Source organism: Pseudophryne corroboree, chromosome 1 (genome assembly GCF_028390025.1).
Source record: "Pseudophryne corroboree isolate aPseCor3 chromosome 1, aPseCor3.hap2, whole genome shotgun sequence".
NCBI classification, from domain to species: domain Eukaryota; kingdom Metazoa; phylum Chordata; class Amphibia; order Anura; family Myobatrachidae; genus Pseudophryne; species Pseudophryne corroboree.
In genome coordinates, this window is record NC_086444.1 from 896475636 (window position 1) to 896498384 (window position 22749).

Genomic DNA, 22749 nt, shown 5'->3' on the forward strand with positions numbered 1-22749 from the left:
ATATATATACAGTATATATAACTTAAATAAAAATAAATATATGTTTAAATTTTTTTAAATAGAACTACTATGCACAATATGGAGCAACACCATATTATGCCCCTTGCACCATATTAAGTCCCCACAGTAATGCCCCTTACACCCTATTATGCCCCCACAGTTATGCACCTGTCACCATATTATGCCCCACACAGTAATGCCCGTCAAACCATATTATGCCCCCACATTAATGCTGCCAGTACCTGCTCATTGTCAGGGGATTTGCTCATTGTCAGGGGTTCTGCTCGTTGTCAGGGGATTTCCCCACTCGGATGCTGCTGCGGGTCCAGCCTCTGTTCATGCCTGCATGCTTCTATTAAAAACGTCCCTCTTAAAATGGCCACCATGTTAGAGGAGACAGTTATTAAAGATACTAGAAGAAGCTCTGCTAGTATCTTTAATAATTGTCTCCTTTGAGGCGGCGGACATTTTGGGAGGGACATTTTATATAGAAAGTGGCGGAGTGCGGACAGACTGGGAAGAATGGGGACAGACGGCGGCGTGCAGGTGGCGACATGTGCTCCCCGGGCCCATCAGAGAAACCGGGCCTGGGACAGTTGTGTCCCCTGTACCCCCTGATGGCGGCCCTGAATATAAGTACCAATGCTAACCTACTATCAAACCTCTCAGGACGGCAATAAGAGCGCCAGTGCATAAAGTAAATGTGTTTACATTTTAAAAAATGTATGGTTTGGTAAAAATAGTGGAGTCGAAGTCAGTGAGGGTACACATTTTAATGTTCTCAACAAGTTTAATGATGTTCTGAAGCAGTTTCTGATTTTCAAATTAAAACATGAGCTGTAGTAGTAGGGCATAACAGTGTATACTGGCCCACATCATTACAAACAGTTGCGTGTACAGCATGCTACAATATGCTACATTATATAAAGGACAATAGACCAAAAGAACAATATCTAAACAGGGGTATCTAACTGGGCTTATCACAGAATTCAAGAGAGATTCAGCTAAACAATTTGGTTATTTGCTATCCCAACTGTACTCCCTACAGGAATTGTCCTTGTGTCTTTAAGGTTTGTGTGGGTACTGCTTGCTGTAAAGTTGGCCATTACTGTATTACTTACAGTGAAGCAAATGCTCACACAATCTGTAAATTTTGCCTACAACAAACAGTAAAATATTTGCCTGTTATTTGAGGGAAATACAGGTTGAGTATCCCATATCAAAAATGCTTGGGACCAGAAGTTTTTTGGATATCTGATTTTTCCATATTTTGGAATAATTGCATACCATAATGAGATATCATGGTGATGGGACCTAAATCTAAGCACAGAATACATTTATGTCACATATACACCTTATACACACAGCCTGAAGGTCATTCTAGCCAATAGTTTTAATAACTTTGTGCATTAAACAAAGTTTGTGTACGTACATACAATTGATTTATGTTTCATATACACCTTATACACAAAGGCTGAAGGTCATTTAATACAATATTTTTTATAATTTTTTGTATCAAACAAAGTTTTTGTACATTGCGCCATCAGAGATCAAAGGTTTCACTATCTCAGTCTCACTCAAAAAATTCCGTATTTCGGGATATTTGGATATGGGATACTCAACCTGTATCACACAAATTTCCTTAATAAATATGTCCCTGAGTGGGATTACTTTATAGATATTAAAAATGATACATAAGTAAGTATATCCTTGAGTTGATCTACAAATTAACTTACCGTAAGGAATTTCTCCCACCAATAATACGTTTAGGGCGCCGATTTATTAACCGCAAGCCACAAACAAGGGATGAATCTATGAATAAAGCAATAGTATTAATCATTTAGAAAACATCTGTCTGGTTTTACTGTATTCATTTCAAAATCAGGATAATTACTAAAACAGATTGAAACAGAATTACATATAGCAACATGTGTAAAGATCACTTTTAGATGAGGAAATCCCCACTAGAAACTCCAAGGAGTATAAGGTTATGGAAAGAGCTGACAGTTCATGCTTATAATTACACTCATGTAAACCGAGAACCATGGCATTCATCCATGTTTTCTCAGCTTCCCCGAGGCAAAACCCTGCAGTGCCAGTCCTGCTTGGACATGATTTGGATATTTAGTACATACAATTTAATATAAGTTTTAACTGTCTGCAAACATTAGTCATGCCATTTTCATATAATTCACAACAACAATTCATATCATTTTATATGAATAACAGCTAATTCTATAAATGGCTATTTATTTATTTTTTTGCAAACGTTTTCAATGTTTTCAGTATCATCTACATTAGGGTTTCTGAACATGCATCTTAAACAGGGCAAGACTGGCCATCTGACAAATGCCAGAAGGGCCAATGGTTCGGGTCGGCTACACAGAGATTCGGGAAGGCAGAACGTACTACAGCTTCTGGCTCTCTGTTTTGCCCTCACCCAACGTGCTTGTCTTTTAGAAAGATGTGGGCGTGCTGTGAGAAGTGTCCGCACCCCCTCTGATGTGCACTGCTCCCCTGGGGGTTGCTCATGCACAGATAAATGCCAGGGCCAAAAAACAGCCCCAGTCCATCCGTGATGTTTAGAACCTATTCACTAAGTCTTACAGTATGTTATAAATGTATACCAATACCCCTTACATCTATAAATGTTTACATAGTCAGCTCTGCTCAATCTCAGAACAGTATTGCAATCAGCTTACACATCAATGTTATAAAGTTTAATGACTGAGGTATCCAAGTGCTCGCCCAAAGCCCCAAAGTTTAGACTGAGCTGAACAGGAAAAGCCATAGCAAGATGGTCATAAACTAGTGATGGTGGCATGACAATTACCATTGATGGTTAATCAGTGTGTATGCACAGTCAGAGCCAGAATTTTCCGCAGCTGAATTTACTTAATTGACATCGGATGATTATTGGAAATCAGCATGCGATGGTCGGCAACCATCACAATGCCAGCATAAAATGGAAAAACCTTTTCCATCAAGCCAGGAACATTGATGGATGCCAACCACTGGTTTTTGATGTCCATATCTAGAAGTGAGACACTAAATGAGTGAAATATATACGTTATGGTAAGAACTTACCGTTGATAACGATATTTCTCCTAAGTCCACAGGATACATTGGGATATGGTTGAGTGACAGCGGATCTTGCACCAATTGGTCAAAGCTTTCTGGCCTCCCAGCATGCAGTGGGCCCGTCCATATATATCCCCGCCTCCTGGCTCAGGCAAATCAGTTGTTTTCCAAAGCTTAAGGCAGGAGCATCATGTAGAGCCCTAATCAGGTGAGAAAAACACACATGCACATCCTTCCGTACAAGAGAGAAGAGGTTAGTGAGTAAAAGGATCCTCAAATCAGGTGCGTCAGGGTGGGATCCCTTTGGAACATGTGGACTTAGGATAAATACCGTTATCAAAGGTAAGTTCTTACTATAACGTATATTTCTCCTGCAGGATCCACAGGGTATCCACAGAATACTTTGGGATGTCCCAAAGCAATTTAGAGGTGGCGATGCTCCTGATTAGACAGGAGAATCCTTCGGTCGAATTCAGCATCCTGAGAGGCAAAGGTATCTATGGCATAATGTGAATTTTTTAGTTTTGGAGTGTCCTAATGTGCGCTTTTTGTTGGCAGCCCGTCTCTATTTGCTGGTAGGGGAATCCCTCCAAAACCCCAGAGTCTAGAAATGTGTAAGTGTTAAGCAATAGATGTACAGTCGCTAACTCTATATCCTAAATATATGATGTAAACTTCCCTTAATTACTGTAGTTCAAGGCGGTCTACAGTCCTACAGGACTGTAGACCGCCTTGAACTACAGTAATTAAGGGAAGTTTACATCATATATTTAGGATCTATGGCATAATGTCTGATGAATGTGTTAATGGAAGATCATGTGGCTGCCTTACATATCTGTTCTACTGAAGCACCGCACTGTGCTGCCCATGATGGACCTACCTTACGAGTAGAGTGAGCAGAGACATTATCCGGAACCGAGAGATCAGTCTGAGAATATGCTTCTGAAATCGTCATCCAAAGCCACCTCGCCAGTGTCTGCTTATCAGCAGGCCATCCTCTCCTGTGAAATCCGTAGAGAACAAAGAGAGAATCTGTTTTTTCTGATAGCACTGGCACGATCTACTTAGATCCTAAAGGCACGGACTACATCCAACGATGCATCTCCCGCAGAGAGGTCCGGCCCCTGGAAAGCCGGGACTAAAATTCCTTTGTTAAGGTGAAATTTAGATACCACTTAGGAAGATACCCAGATTTAGTTCTGAGAACTGCTCTATCTGGATTTTTTTTAAAAACAGAAATGGAGAACGACATAATAATGCGCCTAAATCTGAAACTCTTCTAGCTGAAGCCATGGCCAGTAGAAAGAGAACCTTAGCTGTCAACCATTTAAAATCCACTCTTTTAAATGGTTCAAATGGGGCAACTTGAAGGGCCTTTAGAACTAAACTTAGGTCCCAAGGCACTGTAGGAGGAACAAAAGGAGGTTGAATGCGCAGCATTCCCTGGGAAAAAGTGCGCACATCCTGTAGATTTAAAATTTTCATTTGGAATCATACAGTTATTGCTGACATTTGCACTCTCAAGGAAGCCACCCTTAAACCTTTATCCATTCCTGCCTGAAGGAATGCTAGGATTCTGGAAACTCTAAAAGACCTGGGGTCAAGTTTCCATTCACTGCACCATTGAATATAGGCTTGCCATATTCTGTGATAAATGCGAGCTGAGGAGGGTTTCCTAGCTCTAAGCATTGTTTGATTTACCTGTTGTGAGAATTCTCGTGACTTCAGGATGGAGGTCTCAAGAGCCACGCTGTCAAAGACAGTCGATCCAGATGTCTGCGATGACAAGGCCCCTGAATCAGTAGATCTGGACATTGAGGTAGTAGCAATGGAGCATCCATTGACATCCTCTGCAGATCTGTGTACCAATGTCTTCTGGGCAAAGCCGGAGCTATTAGTATCACTGCACTTTTTCCTTGTTTTACCTTTCTCACCACCCTGGGTAACAGGGCAATGGGAGGAAACACATAGGTCAGATGAAAGTTCCATCTCACTGACATCGCTTTGGGATCCTTTGTTCTTGATCCATATGTGGGCACCTTGTGGTTCTGACAAGACGCCATCTATCTCTGGCAACCCCCATCTGTCGACCAGGGTCTGGAACACTTCCGGCTGTAAAGCCCATTCATTTACATGAATGGTGTGCCGACTGAGAAAATCCACTTCTCAGTTTAGGACTCCAGGAAGGAACACTGCGGACAAGGCTGGAAGATGACATTCTGCCCACTTTAACGTGTGACTTATGTCTTTCATTGATTTCCAGCTGCAAGTTCCTCCCTAATGGTTGAGGTATGCTACTGCTGTTGCATTTTCCGAGCGGATCTGGACTGGTTTCCCCTGAAGGATGTCCTTTGCCTGATTCAATGCTATGTATGTGGCTCGAAGTTCCAATAATTAAATTGGCTGACAACTTTCTTCCTTGGTCCATTGCCCCTGGAAGAAATTTCTTCCTGACACTGCTCCTCAGCCCTGAAGGCTGGCATCTGTTGTAAGAATTTCCCAATCTGATATCCAAAAGGGTCTCCCTTTGTCCAGATGGGCTGTCTGTAGCCACCAGGCTAATGACCTCCTTAATTCCAGAGGAAGAACAATAGTCGGTGTTTTTATTGTCTGATGAAACCCATTCCACTTGGTAAGGATCAGATGTTGCAGAGGCCTTGAATGGAACTGAGCATACTCTAGCATGTCGAATGTTGACACCATTAATCCCATCAAATGCATTGCTGCATGAATGGATACTCTTCGACTGTGTAGAAGCTCCTGGATCATTAACTGAAGTTTGGTTATTTTGGTCAGAGGTAAAATTACTCTCTTGAATCCAATGAATTAATCAATACAATAAAGTAGACTCAAGACTTTCTTGTTTACTCAAGCATTTCCATAATGTCCCTTTAGTATCTACATGCTTCTGTATTTTATAAAAAGCTGTTCTGTACTTCATTATTTTCTGCACTATAATATGCTATGTATCTGTTAAGCGCCTTGAGTCCTATTGGAGAAAGAGCGCTATATAAATAAAATTATTATAATTATAAATTATTATTACTCTCTTGAATCCAATACAGAACCCAAGTGAGTCATCCAGTGTGATGGAAACAAAGATGATTTTCCCCAAATTATGAGTCAACCGTCAAATACTGGTTAACTCTTTACCAAAGAGAATGTCTCCAGTAAAAGGTTACGACTCCAAAACTTTTTTAGATTCTGAATCAGCTTTCCAGGTGTGTAGCCAAACTGCTCGGCAAGTGGCTACTGTTGAGGCTGATGCTTGAGAGGCAAAAGTACCCATATCTAAGGCTGCTTCTTCCAAGAATATTGCAGCCTGTTTGAAACGTGTCACATGGGATTTTTGCTCTCTAGATGTCATTGAAATGTACCCTTCCAATGCATCTGCCCAGGTAGCCACTGCTTTAGCCATCCAGGCTGAAGCTATGGCTGGTCTTATGATTGCCCCAGACAGGGAAAAAATGTTTTTTAGCAAACCATTTACTTTCCTATTTGTGACATAATTTAATGATGTTGAAGGCAGAGGTAATGTAGATTTTCACACTAAGTGAATCACATGCGTATCCACTTTACAGGCTACCTCCCTCTTTAAACAGTCCCCAGTCGGAAAAGGATAATGTGAATACCATTTCCTAGGAATTCTAAATTTCTTACTGGGCATAGCCCAAGCCTCTTCCATAATTTCCGTCAGCTGTTGTGATCCAAGAAACTCAGTCTTAACTGTTGTGGGATGTTTAAATACAGGTGCCTTGGATTTTAACACAGGCTCTGCTGATTCTTCTAAGTATAAAATGGATTTCATTGCAGTAATCAACTCAGATATGTCCACTGAGCTGAGACCTTCTTCCCCATCCTCATATGCAGAACCAGAGTGTAATGAGTCTTCGTCCACTGATGAATCCTCATCTGAAACATGTGTAGACTGTGAAGATGTTGTTTCGTGTCTAAATGATTTACTTATCACTGGCTTTTCAGCCTGTTTCTGTTGAGAGGCTACTGCTTCCCCTGCTTGAAATGATAAACCACAGGTGGAATGCTGCACATAGGGTTAATAGTGTAACCTATCGCTGGTACAGAAGTTGGAATTATCCGCTCATACTGGATAATACAGTATCTGTGCAAACATAGCCCATGGGGGATCAACTTGCACCTGCGTCTGCCTTGAATTTTTCAAGAGACCTTGGTGAAAGCTAAAACAGTGTGCACACAACCCATCCTGAACCAGATCCTGAGAGGTTAATCCAGCTTTACATGACAAACCTGATATGAGTGTCGGTGCTGCTGTGAGTGTATTTTCCTCCCCTTTGCCGCTCTTAGACATGATAAATAATCAGACACTTTCACAGTGTAATACACAATTTATGAATGTAATCACTTTAAAATGTGGTAAAGTGACATATAATCCGAACCTACTCCCTTAGTACACAGCATCTTGGTCAGAAGCGGGAATTCAGTTCATGGCAGGAGACTCGGAGGAAACTGGTCATGAACCAGGGGAGGGGTGACCAGGGGAGCGTCTGACTCCCCCCCAGCTGACATCAACCCTAGGGATCGCGGCCTCATGCTACCCCTGGAGCCTATGAGCCCTAAGGCCTAGCGCTGGTGCACCCGCGGTGGCAGCCACGTCAGCGACTGTTTGTTAGTCTCCCCTCAAACAGTGCAGCTGTGTCCGTGTTCCCCCTCTATGTGGAACTGATGTCTTACCTTCCCCCCGTGCTCCGGACACAGCCTGGTAACGTCTGCTGGACCTGCTAGTTTTATCCAACATAGACGCCCGCCAAAACAGCACTGTACTCGTGGGTAAGCGTTGTTGCGACCCGACGGGGAGTTGTTGGAGCGACTCTTTCTAAGGTACGTATAAGACGCTGTTTAGAAAGATCACTCAGAAAAAATAGTAAGACTATAAAAATAAAATAAAAAAGCTTATGGCTGCTAAAAGCCAGTAGCCCTTAGACCACGGTCCGGCTCAAACAAAAAACTGATTTGCCTGAGCCAGGAGGTGGGGATATATGGACTGCATGCTGGGAGGCCAGAAAGCTTTGACCAATTGGTGCAAGATCCGCTTTTCGCTCAACCGTATCCCAATGTGTTCTGTGGATACCCTGTGGACCCTGCAGGGTAAGGGCTTTATTTATCAAACAAAGATATTCCTCATCTCTAGGCAGTCCCTGTCTGTGAAAAGATTTTGCACTATCCTGAGATTTCTCTGAATGAGGACCCTGATATCTGACACTTTGCTCTTGATCTCTGTTCTCTACTGGCTCTGACTGCCTTGGAGCTATCTCCTCTGTCTGGTTGGGTACATGATCTCAACAGTCAGGAGGCCACGGTGAAAATATCGACAGCGGCATCCTGACTGTCACAGGGGCCCATTTATCATTGATCACATTTGCAATGTGTTCTGGGTGCAATATTATCGCCCATGATCACACTGCAGAATGTGATCACATTGGGTGAATATATCACCCGGCACAGGCAGGGACAGGAGCTCCGAAAGGATCCCATCCCTGCAATGTGCCAAGTGTGGTGCCGGGGCTGCTGTGCATGCGCAGTCATGCTAGCCGCCATGCACAGCGGCCATTTTTCTGGTGGAGGGTTCAAAAGGAACTGTGCTGGAACTTCAGCCTCGATCTGTAGCCCATAGGCTACAACAGGCTACCACTATTTGAAGGTGGCTGTAGCTGCGGGGGCCAATATCAGGAATGCTTTGCATTCCGGATATTCGTAAATCTGGCTGTTTTAGAAACCTATGGTGGCTGTGTCTGCAGTCTGGAATGGAGGAATCGCAGCAAGTATCAGAGATATCTGCTGCAGTCTCTCCTTCATACATTCTGGTGACATTTCATATTTGCAGCTAACTCCCGAAAACAGGTGTTTTCAGGGAAACAGCCACATATATTGGTTGATAAATGGGCCTCATAATCCTGACACATTTTGGTACATACGGTAACCCTTACCCTCCCTCTAACCCATATCTCCAGCAGCCTAACCCTAACCCACCCCTCTGTCATGTTGTCTTGCTGCTTGGAAATCAATACAAATCTACATCTGTTCCCGTGAACGATATAACACTGTTGGTAACAGTCCAATCCCTGCAGCTCCCGAAGTTACTACTTAGGGGCCATGCATCCCTATCTCACACCTAATAAAAGTAAAACAATTGTCCATGCAGTAACAATATCCTGTCTAGACTATTGCAATACCCTGCTCTGTGGTTTACCACTAAACAGAGTTAAGCTGCAGGATATGTACCAGGTTGAAATGGAGCCATAAGGCCCATACACACTCTCGTGTGACCTCTGGACCTCTTGTCCTACTCAAGTGAGACTGTTTCTACATTAGAGACCTAAATGCACTGGATACAGTAAAAAAATTGTAACACTAAGCTCCTAGGCACTCAGCTTTTCTGCACCTCCTCGGCAATTTCTGTCTTACTGTAAATAGAAGAACATAAGCACTGCAAATTACTTATTTCTCTCCTTTATATCAACTCTACACTCCCACTATTTCCCCAACTAAAATGTAAAGTATAGATTCCTCATATTCAGCTTTATTCAGACTTTTATATAATACAGATACTTACAGTACATGTAAATATGCGTATACAATAAAATTCATAATTAAAAGCGAACTGTAGGACTGCTGTTTTATTATCATGACGAGATTAAGCCCATGTTGGCAATTTGCTGCATGTGGTGTAAAAGTTTTGTTTTTTTCCGCAATGCATTCATTCTTCCCATCTCTATTTTGGTTCTGTAATAATACCCAGTGTACAAACAAACCTGTTCTCAACAGTCTTATATTATTCATTTTAATAGTACTTTCCATCTGTAGAGTGAGACGTCTGTGTATGTAATTACCAAATAAAGCAGAAAACCTGCTGGTCTAGTTAAAATTGCTATGATACTCTCCGTATCCATAACTGCATAGACTTTAATAAACAATTTCAAACAAGAAACAAAATACACGATTTAATAATGCTCCTGGGGTGTTTCATTTACAAAATTCTTGACCCCCTTAAAAAGTATGCTCTTTTATGGACAATAAAACAACATCTATCAATGTAAGTGCCTTATTAAAATGGCAGAAAAAGCAAAAACAGCAAAACTTTATTAGTAATTGGATTTGTGGATTAGAATCCTGGATTTTGGTTGGTAAGATTGCTTTGTGACATTGATCTACTTTACCAATAGTTTGGGGAACCCTGGCATTTTGGTTTCTGAAAGTGACACATACAGTAAATAAAAACTCCATGGCCAGTATTTACTAAAAATCCGAGTTTTGCCGATTTGTGTTTTTTTTTCTAAGTCCCAATCCGGGAATTCACTAAACAGAAAACTCGGCAGTGTCTGGTCTATTTGTAATGGTTTGATTGGCAAAGTTCTGAAATACAAATGAATAGACCATCGGTCAAACGTGACAGTTATTTCCTACAACATGGGTATTCACTATTCATTCGTATTTGGGTGTTAGTCTCTGAGTGCTCAAGTGCGGGTCTATTTTTTTTCGATTCGTTAAAAAAAGCAGGAAAAAAATAGACCTGCTTTTTCCAGTCGAGTTTGGATAGCCATGCACGGATCAGTGAGATCTGTGCATGGTTATCTATGGGAAAGGGTGTGTTTAGTGTCAAAAGTGAAAAATAAATTGCGTGGGGTCCCCCCTCCTAAGCACAACCATCCTCGGGCTCTTTGAGCCGGTCCTGGTTGACAAAATATGGGGGGGAAAATGACAAGGGTTCCCCCATATTTCATCAACCAGCACCGGGCTCTGCGCCTGGTCCTGGTTCCAAAAGGGGGACAAAAAGCGTAGGGATCCCCCGTATTTTTAAAACCAGCTCCGGGCTCCACTAGCCAGGTACATAATGCCACAGCCGGGGGACACTTTTATAGTGGTCCCTGCGACCCTGGCATTACATACCCAAACTAGTCACCCCTGGCCGGGGTACCCTGGAGGAGTGGGAACCCCTTAAATCAAGGGGTCCCCCCCTCCAGCCACCCAAGGGCCAAGGGTGAAGCCCGAGGCTGTCCCCCCCATCCAAGGGCGGCGGATGGGGGGCTGATAGCCAAGTGTAAAAAATGTGAATATTGTTTTTAGTAGCAGTACTACAAGTCCCAGCAAGCCTCCCCGCAAGCTAGTACTTGGAGAACCACAAGTACCATCATGCGGTGAAAAACCTGGGCCGCTGGTACCTGTAGTACTACTACTAAAAAAATACCCCCAAAAAAACAGGACACACACACAGTGAAAGTATAAGTTTATTACATACATGCACACCTCCATACATACATACTTACCTATGTTCCCACGAGGCTCGGTCCTCTTCTCCATGTAGAATCCTTGGGGGACCTGTGAAAAAAATTATACTCACATAATCCAGTGTAGATTCTGTCCTTTGTATAATCCACGTACTTGGCAAAACCAAAAAACGGAAACACGACCATGCACTGAAAGGGGTCCCATGTTTACACATGGGACCCCTTTCCCCGACTGCCAGGACCCCCCAGGTCAAAGAGGGTCCCTTCAGCCAATCAGGGAGCGCCACGTCGTGGCTCTCTCCTGATTGGCTGTGTGCTCCTGTAGTGTCTGTGAGGCAGCACACGGCAGAGATACAATGTAGCGCCTATGCGCTCCATTGTATCCAGTGGTGGGAACTTTGCGGTCAGTGGTGAGGTTACTTTTGGTCAACCGCTGACCGCAAAGTTCCCACCATTGGATACAATGAAGCGCATAGGCGCTACATTGTATCTCTGCCGTGTGCTGCCTCGCAGACACTACAGGAGCACACAACCAATCAGGAGAGTGCCACGACGTGGCGCTCCCTGATTGGCTGAAGGGACCCTCTTTGACCTGGGGGGTCCTGGCAGTCGGGGAAAGGGGTCCCATTTGTAAACATGGGACCCCTTTCAGTGCGTGGTCGGGTTTCCATTTTTTTGTTTTGCCAAGTACGTGGATTATACAAAGGACAGAATCTACACTGGATTATGTGAGTATAATTTTTTTCACAGGTCCCCCAAGGATTCTACATGGAGAAGAGGACCGAGCCTCGTGGGAACATAGGTAAGTATGTATGTATGGAGGTGTGCATGTATGTAATAAACTTATACTTTCACTGTGTTTGTGTCCTGTTTTTTGGGGGGTATTTTTTTAGTAGTAGTACTACAGGTACCAGCGGCCCAGGTTTTCCACCGCATGCTGGTACTTGTGGTTCTCCAAGTACCTGCTTGCGGGGGAGGCTTGCTGGGACTTGTAGTACTGCTACTAAAAACAATATTCACATTTTTTACACTTGGCTATCAGCCCCCCATCCGCCGCCCTTGGATGGGGGGGACAGCCTCGGGCTTCACCCATGGACCTTGGGTGGCTGGAGGGGGGGACCCCTTGCTTTAAGGGGTTCCCACTCCTCCAGGGTACCCTGGCCAGGGGTGACTAGTTGGGTATGTAATGCCAGGGTCGCAGGGACCACTACAAAAGTGTCCCCCGGCTGTGGCATTATGTACCTGGCTAGTGGAGCCCGGTGCTGGTTTTAAAAATACGGGGGACCTTTACGCTTTTTGTCCCCCGTATTTTTGGAACCAGGACCAGGCGCAGAGGCCGGTGCTGGTTGATGAAATATGGGGGAACCCCTGTCATTTTTCCCCCCATATTTTGTCAACCAGGACCGGCTCAAAGAGCCCGAGGCTGGTTGTGCTTAGGAGGGGGAACCCCACGCAATTTTTTTCAGAATTTTAAAGACTTTAAACACCTTATTAAGGTACACAATGAAGCCGTGCACGGATCTCACAGATCCGGCCGGGATTCCTTGTGTTTTGTCAGGCAGTGTTTTACTCATCACTCCCGTAAAACACTGCCTGACATTACGAATCACATCGACATCGGAAAATACGAATTGTGAAAAGTCGGCAGCTTAGTGAATGACCGTATCAGGATTCAAAAAGTTGCAGTAAAATGCACCCGATACCATTCGAGATCAAACACCGTTCAAAACGGCAAAAACACGAATCTTTGTAAATATACCCCCATGGAAGAAGAGTTTTGGGGTTTTTTTGGTATTTTTTGTGGCGGCAAAATAAGAATTGCTCACTTTGTATACTGTACTTCTTGTACTGGCTGTTTATTTTAATGTCTAAATAATGCCGTGCCAATAAGAAATTTAGCTTTTGGGTGTACACCATAAGAACGGATTATTATTATTATTATTATTATTATTATTATTATTATTATTTATTTATTTAACATAGTAACATAGTATCTAAGGTTGAAAAAAGACAATTTGTCCATGGTTTATAGTAACTATAGTGCGTGACTACACACCATAACCCTGGATATCCTTATCCATTAGGAATTTATCTAACCTATTCTTAAAGGTGTTGACTGAGTCCGACATTACAACTCCCTCAGGCAGGGAATTCCAAACACGTATTGTCCTTACTGTGAAAAAACCTTTGCGCCGCATTGTACAGAATCTCCTCTCCTCTAACCTAAGCGAGTGTCCCCGTGTCCTCTGTGCAGATCTTACCAAAAACATGTCCCGCGCAAGCTCTGTGTATTGTCCCCATTTATATTTGTAGACGTTTATCATGTCCCCTCTTAGTCTCCTCTTTTCCAGTGTAAACATGCCTAACCTTGCAAGCCTTTCCTCGTATTCCAGCATCTCTATTTATATATCTCAATCATGTTAAACACTATCACTTTTGCAACATTGAGGGCTGAAATATCTGCAAGGCAGTAGAGGCAGCACATAACCTAACCCCAGTATTTAATTCTGTACGTCTGTCAGGTGGGAGGGAAAGGGGAGCGTGTCACCTGTTGGACCTTAAACACACAGACCAGTGCCTCCAGATAGGGAACATGGGGTGTCATTCCGAGTTGTTCGCTCATTGCCGATTTTCGCTATGCTGCGATTTGTTGCAAAATGCGCATGCGCAAGGCACGCAGGGCGCATGCGCTTAGTTATTTAACTGAAAACTTAGTAGATTTGCTGTGGATTCTGCGGCGCTTTTCAGTCGCACTGCTGATCGGTGAATGATTGACAGGAAAGGGGCGTTTCTGGGTGGTAACTGAGCGTTTTCCAGGAGTGTGCTAAAAAGCGCAGGCGTGTCAGGGAAAAACGTGGGAGTGTCTGGAGAAACGGGGGAGTGGCTGGCCGAACGCAGGGCGTGTTTGTGACGTCAAACCAGGAACTAAACGGACTGAGCTGATCGCAATCTGTGAGTAGGTCTGGAGCTTCTCAGAAACTGCAAAGAATTATTTATTAGCAGTTCTGTTAATCTTTCGTTTGCTATTCTGCTAAGCTAAGATACACTCCCAGAGGGTGGCGGCCTAGCGTGTGCAATGCTGCTAAAAGCAGCTAGCGAAGCAAAAAACTCGGAATGAGGGCCATGGTGTGGGCGGATTAGCAGAAATTATGTGATTCTTTCTCATAGAATTGCGGTTTATTGGTCCCACCTCTCACAAAGGACATGCAATTTGTGGTAAGTACAGTTTAAGGAGACACTAGGACTTATAGTGTAGGGGCTGTGTGGGTATGGCCAGTGATAACATGTCACTGGCCACACCCACACAACATTGGTCATAGCTCCTTCGCTTCTTACAATAGGCACTTAGCCATTTTCATTCCTAGGCCCATGTGACCCTTAAACTGGTCAGTGGCATCACTAGGGAGGTGCAGACCATCCTAGGGAGTCACAACAAAATGACAGAAGCCGGGTGTAGGCACTGCACTAAAGCATCACAGGACTGTTCCTGAATCCTGGTCACTGAAGAGGAGCCGGCACTGCTATTGGGTACTAGGACCCAGAGGCTCTCAATAGATGCGCAACCCCCACCCTGCAGCTTCTGCACTTTTTCCTCTTTAGCATCTTTAGTCTCCAAATGTGGGTGACATATTAAGCCCCCAAACCGCCCCACCACAGCATAAAATATAAATCCTACTACCACCACTGTGCTTAAACCAATGTCTAGTGTGCACATACAGCAGCACACCACAATGCCAAGCATACCCTTGCTGCAACAGAGCTATCTTTGCATCCTGTACCTGCTGCATTAAGGTTAACCCCGTGTTACCTGCTACCTGTTTCTACTTGGTTTTTACACCAATTCCCTGCTGTAGTCATCTGCTGTTTGGACTAACCTCCATTTGCACACCACTTACACCTACCATCAGGATGCAGTTAATATACCGGCTGTTGGGAACCCGGCATTCAGGCTACCGATGCCAGAATCCCAACAGCCAGAAAAATGCCGGCAGCAGGAACACGGACTACAGCCCGGTATTCCCACTCGGGTGGTGGATTCATACCACCACCCGAGTGTGAATATAACCTGTGGTGAATGCAGCGAGCCCGGGAGGGGATTCTCTGCGTTCGCTGCCGGGAATGAGGCTGGCAGGTTTTCGCTGTTGGTATACTGATAGCCAGCATCCCATCAGCCGGTATCACGTATGTATTCCCTTACCACCACAGTGTCTTTTGCCAATACCTCAGATCACAGATGCAATCTAATGACGCTGCCAGTGCTAGTGAAGACTGGCGGAGTCAACTTGAAAGCCAGCCGCACAGCACCACTTATGGTAAGTTAACCCATTATATGACATTGCATGTCAGTGGGGCGCAATTTGTAAGCAGGTTTTCAAAGATAGGGGGGTTAATTTTATTGGTGGGAGCCCCCATGAATTAATTGCCCTGGTTCCCCACAGATCTGAATCTTGCCTTGCATGCTGCTGCTTGAAGGAGTCCTTGTGACTGGCTCCAGGGGTGTAAGTTCATACCTGGCGCCTAGAGGTGAAATAGACAGTGGTGTGCCCCCCCTCCCCAGAGGCTCAGGCTTGCGCATGTACCGACATCCATTGACACATGCACAGTAGCACAGCTGAGGGGGCAATGCAGTCACATTGCTTCTCAGTAATTGCCAGGACGGGCAAGAAAGGGGGTGATGGCTGCATATTGGTAGACAGATATTGACCTACATGTTCCTGATAGTTGCTGTGACAAGGTATATTGAGAACATTTATAGCCAGGGAAGGTGAGGCAGATCTCTAATCTTTGCATGGACAGGGAGATGGAGATAAAGTTGATTTGATAGGAAAGCACTGTAGTAAAGTACAGGAATCCCTGTCCAGAAAGAGAGAAAGTGACTATCTCTTCCCAGGAGGGTCTTCAACAGCCCATAAACAAACAACAACATAAAACTGAAGCAGTATAGCACATTCCTGCCTTCCCGCCAATCTTCTTCAGCAGCAGGACAAACACATACCTCCCAACTTTTGGGTGTAAGCAGGCGGGACTCTCGCGCGACGAAGCGCCGACCCGAAAAGGGGCATGGCCTCGCTTGTGATGGGCGTGGCCTCGTCAAACGGCCCGGTTTTTTTCCTTTTGGGGGCGTGCCCAGTGCTCCCTGAGCAGCTGGGCAGCCCCCGCTCCCCTCCTAGCTCTGAATACATGCCGTGCGCGTGCGCACAGCATGTATTCAGTGATCACCGGCTGCTTTGCAGAGCAGCGGGTGATCAAAGCCTCCCCCCAACTGCCCCCCCCCCCCACCCGCGGGAGGTATGCAAACAGCTCTGTGCTGTGTAGTACAGTCTGCTGCTTCCTGCATTCAATGGGTTAAATACTATAAATCTGACAGTAAGGAGTCGGCCTGCATGGGATCCATCTGAGAACGATGTAATGATGGTGGTCTCTGGAGCAGCGACTGCTCCAGTCACAGTGCACCACTAAGCTAGCATTGCGACCTATTAGAGAGACATTATAGCGTGACATAATGCAAAGTGCACATACTACACTTTGCATCATTTGATGTTTGCACTGAAGTGCCGTTTTTTTGCCTGATCACTGCGCTGCGACTGAAAGCAGCTAGCGATCAACTCGGAATGAGGGCCTTTGGCTTTCCAGATGGAAGCTCCAATCCAGTCTCCGCCTCCTCTTCACCTAGTAGTCAGAGTAGGGTATCTCATTCCTCTGTCCACTATACTTTTTTTACTTAGAATTCTATTGTTTTCTTACCAAATTTTCACTTTAACCAAATGAAACTATGCAAATGTAAAGACTATGGGCCTAATTCAGACCTGATCGCAGCAGCAAAATGTTTCTCTAACGGGTAAAACCATGCGCAGTGCAGGTGGGCAGATATAATACAGTACAGTGATCGCCCTTAGCTGAAAAAAAAGTAGGTCCCAGGGACCCCTCACTTTTAAAAATTGGGATCCTACCTGTCCTTTTCTGGATCGCATTGGAATGAAGGTTCTTATTAATCTTATAACTGATTCAAATATAAAAACAGACTTGATTTGGACACTACAAAAGTGTTGCAAAGGGGAGGAGGGGGTGGCAATGCTGCTGGGCTGTGAAGCATACAGGACACCCTGCACCAGAGCTGTAACTAGACATTTTGGTGCCTTTGTGGCAGAAAGTGAATTGGTGCTGCCCCTCCTACATTGCAAAGCATGGACAGTGCGCACTGAAGGCGCGCCGCAAAAAATTAAGGGCATGGCCACATAATAGTGCCAATTCACATTACACCACACAGTAGTGCCGCTTATACACATTGCACCAAGTAGAACCTCCTATACACACTGTGCCAGGTAGAGCACATTATACACACTGCACCAGATAGAGCGCGTTATACACTTTGCACCAGACAGAGCACATTATACACATTGCGCCAGGTAGAGCACATTATACATATTGCGCCAGGTAGAGCAAGTTATACATATTGTGCCAGGTAGAGCACGTTATACACATTGCGCCAGGTAGAGCACATTATACATATTGCACCAAGTAGAGTACGTTATACATATTGCGCCAGGTCGAGCACGTTATACACTTTGCACCAGGTAGAGCATGTTATACACTTTGCAGCAGGTAGAGCATATTATACACATTGCACCAGGTAGAGCACATTATACATATTGCACCAGGTAGAGCACGTTATACACTTTGCACCAGGTAGAGCACGTTATACACTTTGCACCAGGTAGAGCATGTTATACACATTGCACCAGGTAGCGCACGTTATACACATTGCACCAGGTAGAGCACGTTATACACATTGTGCCAGGTAGAGCACATTATACATATTGCACCAGGTAGAACATGTTATACACTTTGCACCAGGTAGAGCAGATTATAAACATTGCACCAGATGGAGAGCGTTATACACATTGCACCAGGTAGAGCACGTCATACACATTGTGCCAGGTAGAGCACATTATACATATTGCACCAGGTAGAGTATGTTATACACTTTGCACCAGGTAGAGCAAGTTATACACTTTGCACCACGTAGTGCATGTTATATACTTTGCACCACGTAGAGCACGTTATACACTGTGCACCACGTAGAGCACATTATAAACATTGCACCAGATGGAGAGCGTTATACACATTGTGCCAGGTAGAGCACATTATACATATTGCACCAGGTAGAGCATGTTATACACTTTGCACCAGGTAAAGCATGTTATACACTTTGCACCAGGTAGAGCACGTTATACACTTTGCACCACGTAGAGCACGTTATACACTTTGCACCACGTAGAGCACGTTATACACTTTGCACCACGTAGAGCACATTATAAACATTGCACCAGATGGAGAGCGTTATACACATTGCACCAGGTAGAGCACTTAGACACATTGCAGCCACCCTGTGTATGCCCATGTCGGGCTGCTGGGCCGGGGACACACAAGGTGATGTCGCTCATAAAGCACATCGCACAGCGTGTACCCACCTTAAGACCAGGCCTCCCACTACACTGTCAATCCACACTGGTCCAACCTGTCACACTGACATTCCATACCAAGCATCCCACCACTACATGACACCAGACTGCCTCAACCACCATGACACAAGATTGCCAGTCTGGCCGGCCAGTGGCCCCGCCAGCCCCATCATTACACCAGCTTCTATCCCCCCTATCCACATTATTATGTCACACCGGACAAATCAGTAAATCATTACATACACAACCATCCTAGGTCCTGCCTGTGGCAAATTCTCACAGCACCATATCCAACATTAGCTTATTACAGCCTGTAGTATTGCCCCCAGTCCATCTTACCGGCACCGCATCACCCTCCCTCCCTATGACGCAGTAATGAGCCAGGCGACAAGGAGCAGACAAAGTTGCAGAGGAGCCGCTGCCCCGCTCACTGTACTGGCTGCCAGGCTGTGAGGTGAGCGCCTCTCCTCCGCCGCTTGCAGTGTCAGCACCGAATCCCGCAGCAGCGCCCAGACAGGGGAGGACAGGGAGGAGGACAGGTCACACACTGACTGCGCCCACCGGGATCTCGAGCGCTCAGTCCATTGCAGTGCAGCGTGTCCTCATCTTTAAATTCAACCCTGTAATCCCGGGAGTCCACCCTGCAGATGGCACATAGGGCACTGCTGAATGCCCAAGGCCGAGGATCCTGTTACCCGGAGTTCATGGAGGAGGATGTCCAATGCAAATTCAAACTGCAGAGCGGTACACTGTGTACCAGCGGGAAGAAAAGCTAGGATGGAGGCTGCGGCAGCGATTGGATGACAGGAAACGCTGCCAGCAGTAATTGGTTGGGGACACTTCCGGCAATGGTTGAAGAGACGGGTGATGCTGCCCGCAGTGATTGGTAGGGGAGTCACAGTGCATCCCGCAGGACCCACTAATTTCTCAAAACTGAGTCCCCCACTGCCTATAATGCGTAAAATAAGCATTATAGCACGGTTTTGCGATCACTGCAGTATGTGCAGAGAGAGTTAGATTTGGGTGGGATGTGTTCAAACTGAAATCTAAATTGCAGTGCAAAAATAAAGCAGCCAGTATTAACCCTGCACAGAAACAAAATAACCCACCCAAATCTGCAGTGCACATGAGGCCTAATTCAGACCTAATCGTAGCAGCAAATGTGTTAGCAGTTGGGCAAAACCATGTGCACTGCACGGGGGGCAGATATAACATTTGCAGAGAGTTAGATTTGGGTGGGTTATTTTGTTACTGTGCAGGGTAAATACTGACTGCTTTATAGTATTTTTACACTGCAATTTAGATTTCAGTTTGAACACACTCCACCAAAATCTAACTCTCTCTGCACATGTTATATCTGCCTCCCCTGCAGTGCACATGGTTTTGCCCAACTGCTAACAAATTTGCTGCTACAATCAGGTCTTAATTACCCCCATGGTTTTGCCCATTAGAGAAAGATTTTGCTTTTGCAATCAGGTCTGAATTAAGCCCTATATTAGTATCATTTGTGTTTTTCCATTATGACAGGTACTAAAGGGGCATATTCAATTTTCCATAGGGCTTACCACAGGAGGATAACCTCAAGTTTTGACAACCAGAACTATACATTTGTAAGCCCATATATTTCTGCGGTAAACCCATGGCCGACACGTGTTAACCCATACTGTAGGTTCTGGGTTAAGTTCCCGAAGCTATGGGTGAATGTGCTTGTGGCAATCGTGCTACAGGCAAAAAGCCTTACCTACCGCAAATTTCTATATGTACCTGAGGAGGGTCCAAGGTGTGACCTACAATAAATGCAGCCTAGGGGCTTATTAAGGACAGCAAATGAATACAGTAGCTCCAGGCACAGCAACAAGTCCACAGGGCTAATTGAATATGTCCAAAGTATTTTAGGCTTGTCTATGACTTTGTGGAAAGCAATGCTATATCTACTTATTTGCTCATAAGTAGCAAGATAAGGTGACGGGAATGGAGGCAAGTAACAAGCCAAAGACAATAAAGAGTAGAAAAGAGCAGGGTCACCCAACAGTATAGAATACTCATGTGAGGATACTGTTAAGGCCCGTATTCACGGGCAGATGTGGGGAGAGATGTGTGCTGAGCACACATCTCTCCTCCCTTTTAGCACAGCGCGATGTGTGCTGAGCGTGCGGGAGGGAGGGGGGGAGGCTCATTTCACCCAGCGGGTGAAATGAGCGATGTGCTAGATTGTGCCTGCATGGCAGGCCAATCTAGCACCAGTGATAGCAATGTGCAGGGCCACGCATCGCTATCGCTGTGTGGGGTACACACGGACAGATCATGCTTAAAATCTAAGCAATCTAGTCAGATTGCTTAGATTATCGCTCCGTGAGTACCCCCCCCCCTTTACAGTACCCCCCTATACCCTCTATAACTCTATACAGAACAAAGTTAATACTACATACATTCATCTTATCACTGGTAAATCCTCAAACCTGCAGTTTTCTTTTATGGGTTCTCTTGAATAGAGACAACAGCTCTGACAGTTAAATCGTGCCTGCAAATCAAAGTTTTCTGTAAGCTCCCATTACACCACATTGCATATCGAATTAGTATGTGTCTACCAAAGGATCTTCAAAATATGTTAACATCATTATTTGTCAGTGTTTATGAGAAATATACAGTACCTTAATAAATATCATGACTTGCTGTATTTTTCTATGAATGTTTACTGAAGCATCCATATATACACTTTCTCTAAATAAATATGCAATGGAAAACAACATAAAGAGGCTAAACTGTGGACAAAATAATATTAAAATAGTAAAATATATGTTTCAAGCACAGAGATTTCACACTGCTGCTAACCTTTGTCGGAGGAATGTGATGTCAAACATCTAAATAAAGTTTATTTTATATGTATTTTTATTTTTCTATAGCCAGAGTCATAGGGGGTGTATGTAGAAACTTCTGGGGCTGCAGATGACGTTCACAAACAGGAAAAAGTTTCCCAACAGAGTTAATTAATTGTAGATCTGCAGAGAACTGGAAAAGGGCAGACAAAGAGAGGAGTTATATGGGCAGTGTATTAAATAACATTTTAAGTCCTCTAGTCTTTTAAAGTATACAGGATTATGCCTACAAAATTTGTTCCAGTCATAATGAAAATATTAATTGTGTAACTGGGATGCGGTCAAGATCCCGCCGGACGGAATCCCAGCGGTCGAAATACTTACGCCGGAATCCCGACCAGCACAATTCCGACATATTCTCCCCCCGTGGGTGTCCACGACACCCATAGAGGGAGAATAAATTAGTGTGCCGAGCGTAGCGAGGCACCATGCCCGCACGGGGCTGCATTTCGCTCGCCACCCCTGTCGGGATTGTGTGGTCAGGATTCCGGCGTCGGTATTTCGACCACCGGGATCCCGTCCAGCGGGATTAAGTACTGATCCTGTGTAACTGTGCATTATTTGAAAGTGTAAATGGCAAAAGGTTGAAAACTGGTGCTGAATAAGAATGGCTTCAATGCTACATTATATTTGCTGATTATTTTAGTATTGGTATATAAATCTTTTCCATGCCAGCTTAACTGGTTTCTCCAATTTCCTGAATGTAAGGACTAACCATGAAATTGAGGTCTGATAATTATTTATGCTGTGAAGTGAATGGATTGTTCTGTCCAAAGCTGTCTAATGTTTGCAGAAATCTATGATCTGCAAAACTTCATTTATTGTAGGAAAATATGAGCGTTGCCTAGCAACAGCACCTATAGCATCCCCCAACTCTTATTTGGTACTGTCTCTTGGCAGTTGCCTACTTGTCTCCAATTGAGGCTGTTAATAAAGCACCTACTTGTTTCTTCACACCACAGGACTCAGCAAAACAGCTGTGACTGTGACTAAGGAGAATGTCAAGTAAATGAAGTTTCTGACCTTCCTCTAGACACGTGAACTCATTTGCTTGTGGCTTCTTATAGG

At 44.5% G+C, this 22749-nt stretch overlaps 1 protein-coding gene across 4 annotated transcripts in view; it reads right to left on the reverse strand.

The window, feature by feature from the left end:
- The window catches only part of PRSS12 (serine protease 12), a 363418-nt gene that overhangs the window by 84313 nt on the left and 256356 nt on the right, over positions 1-22749 (reverse strand). For all 4 annotated transcript variants that reach the window (XM_063920221.1, XM_063920220.1, XM_063920222.1 and 1 more), the window contains one exon: positions 1737-1812. In XM_063920221.1, the coding sequence (XP_063776291.1) occupies positions 1737-1812 (76 nt within the window). The remainder of the gene's footprint in view (positions 1-1736; positions 1813-22749) is intronic.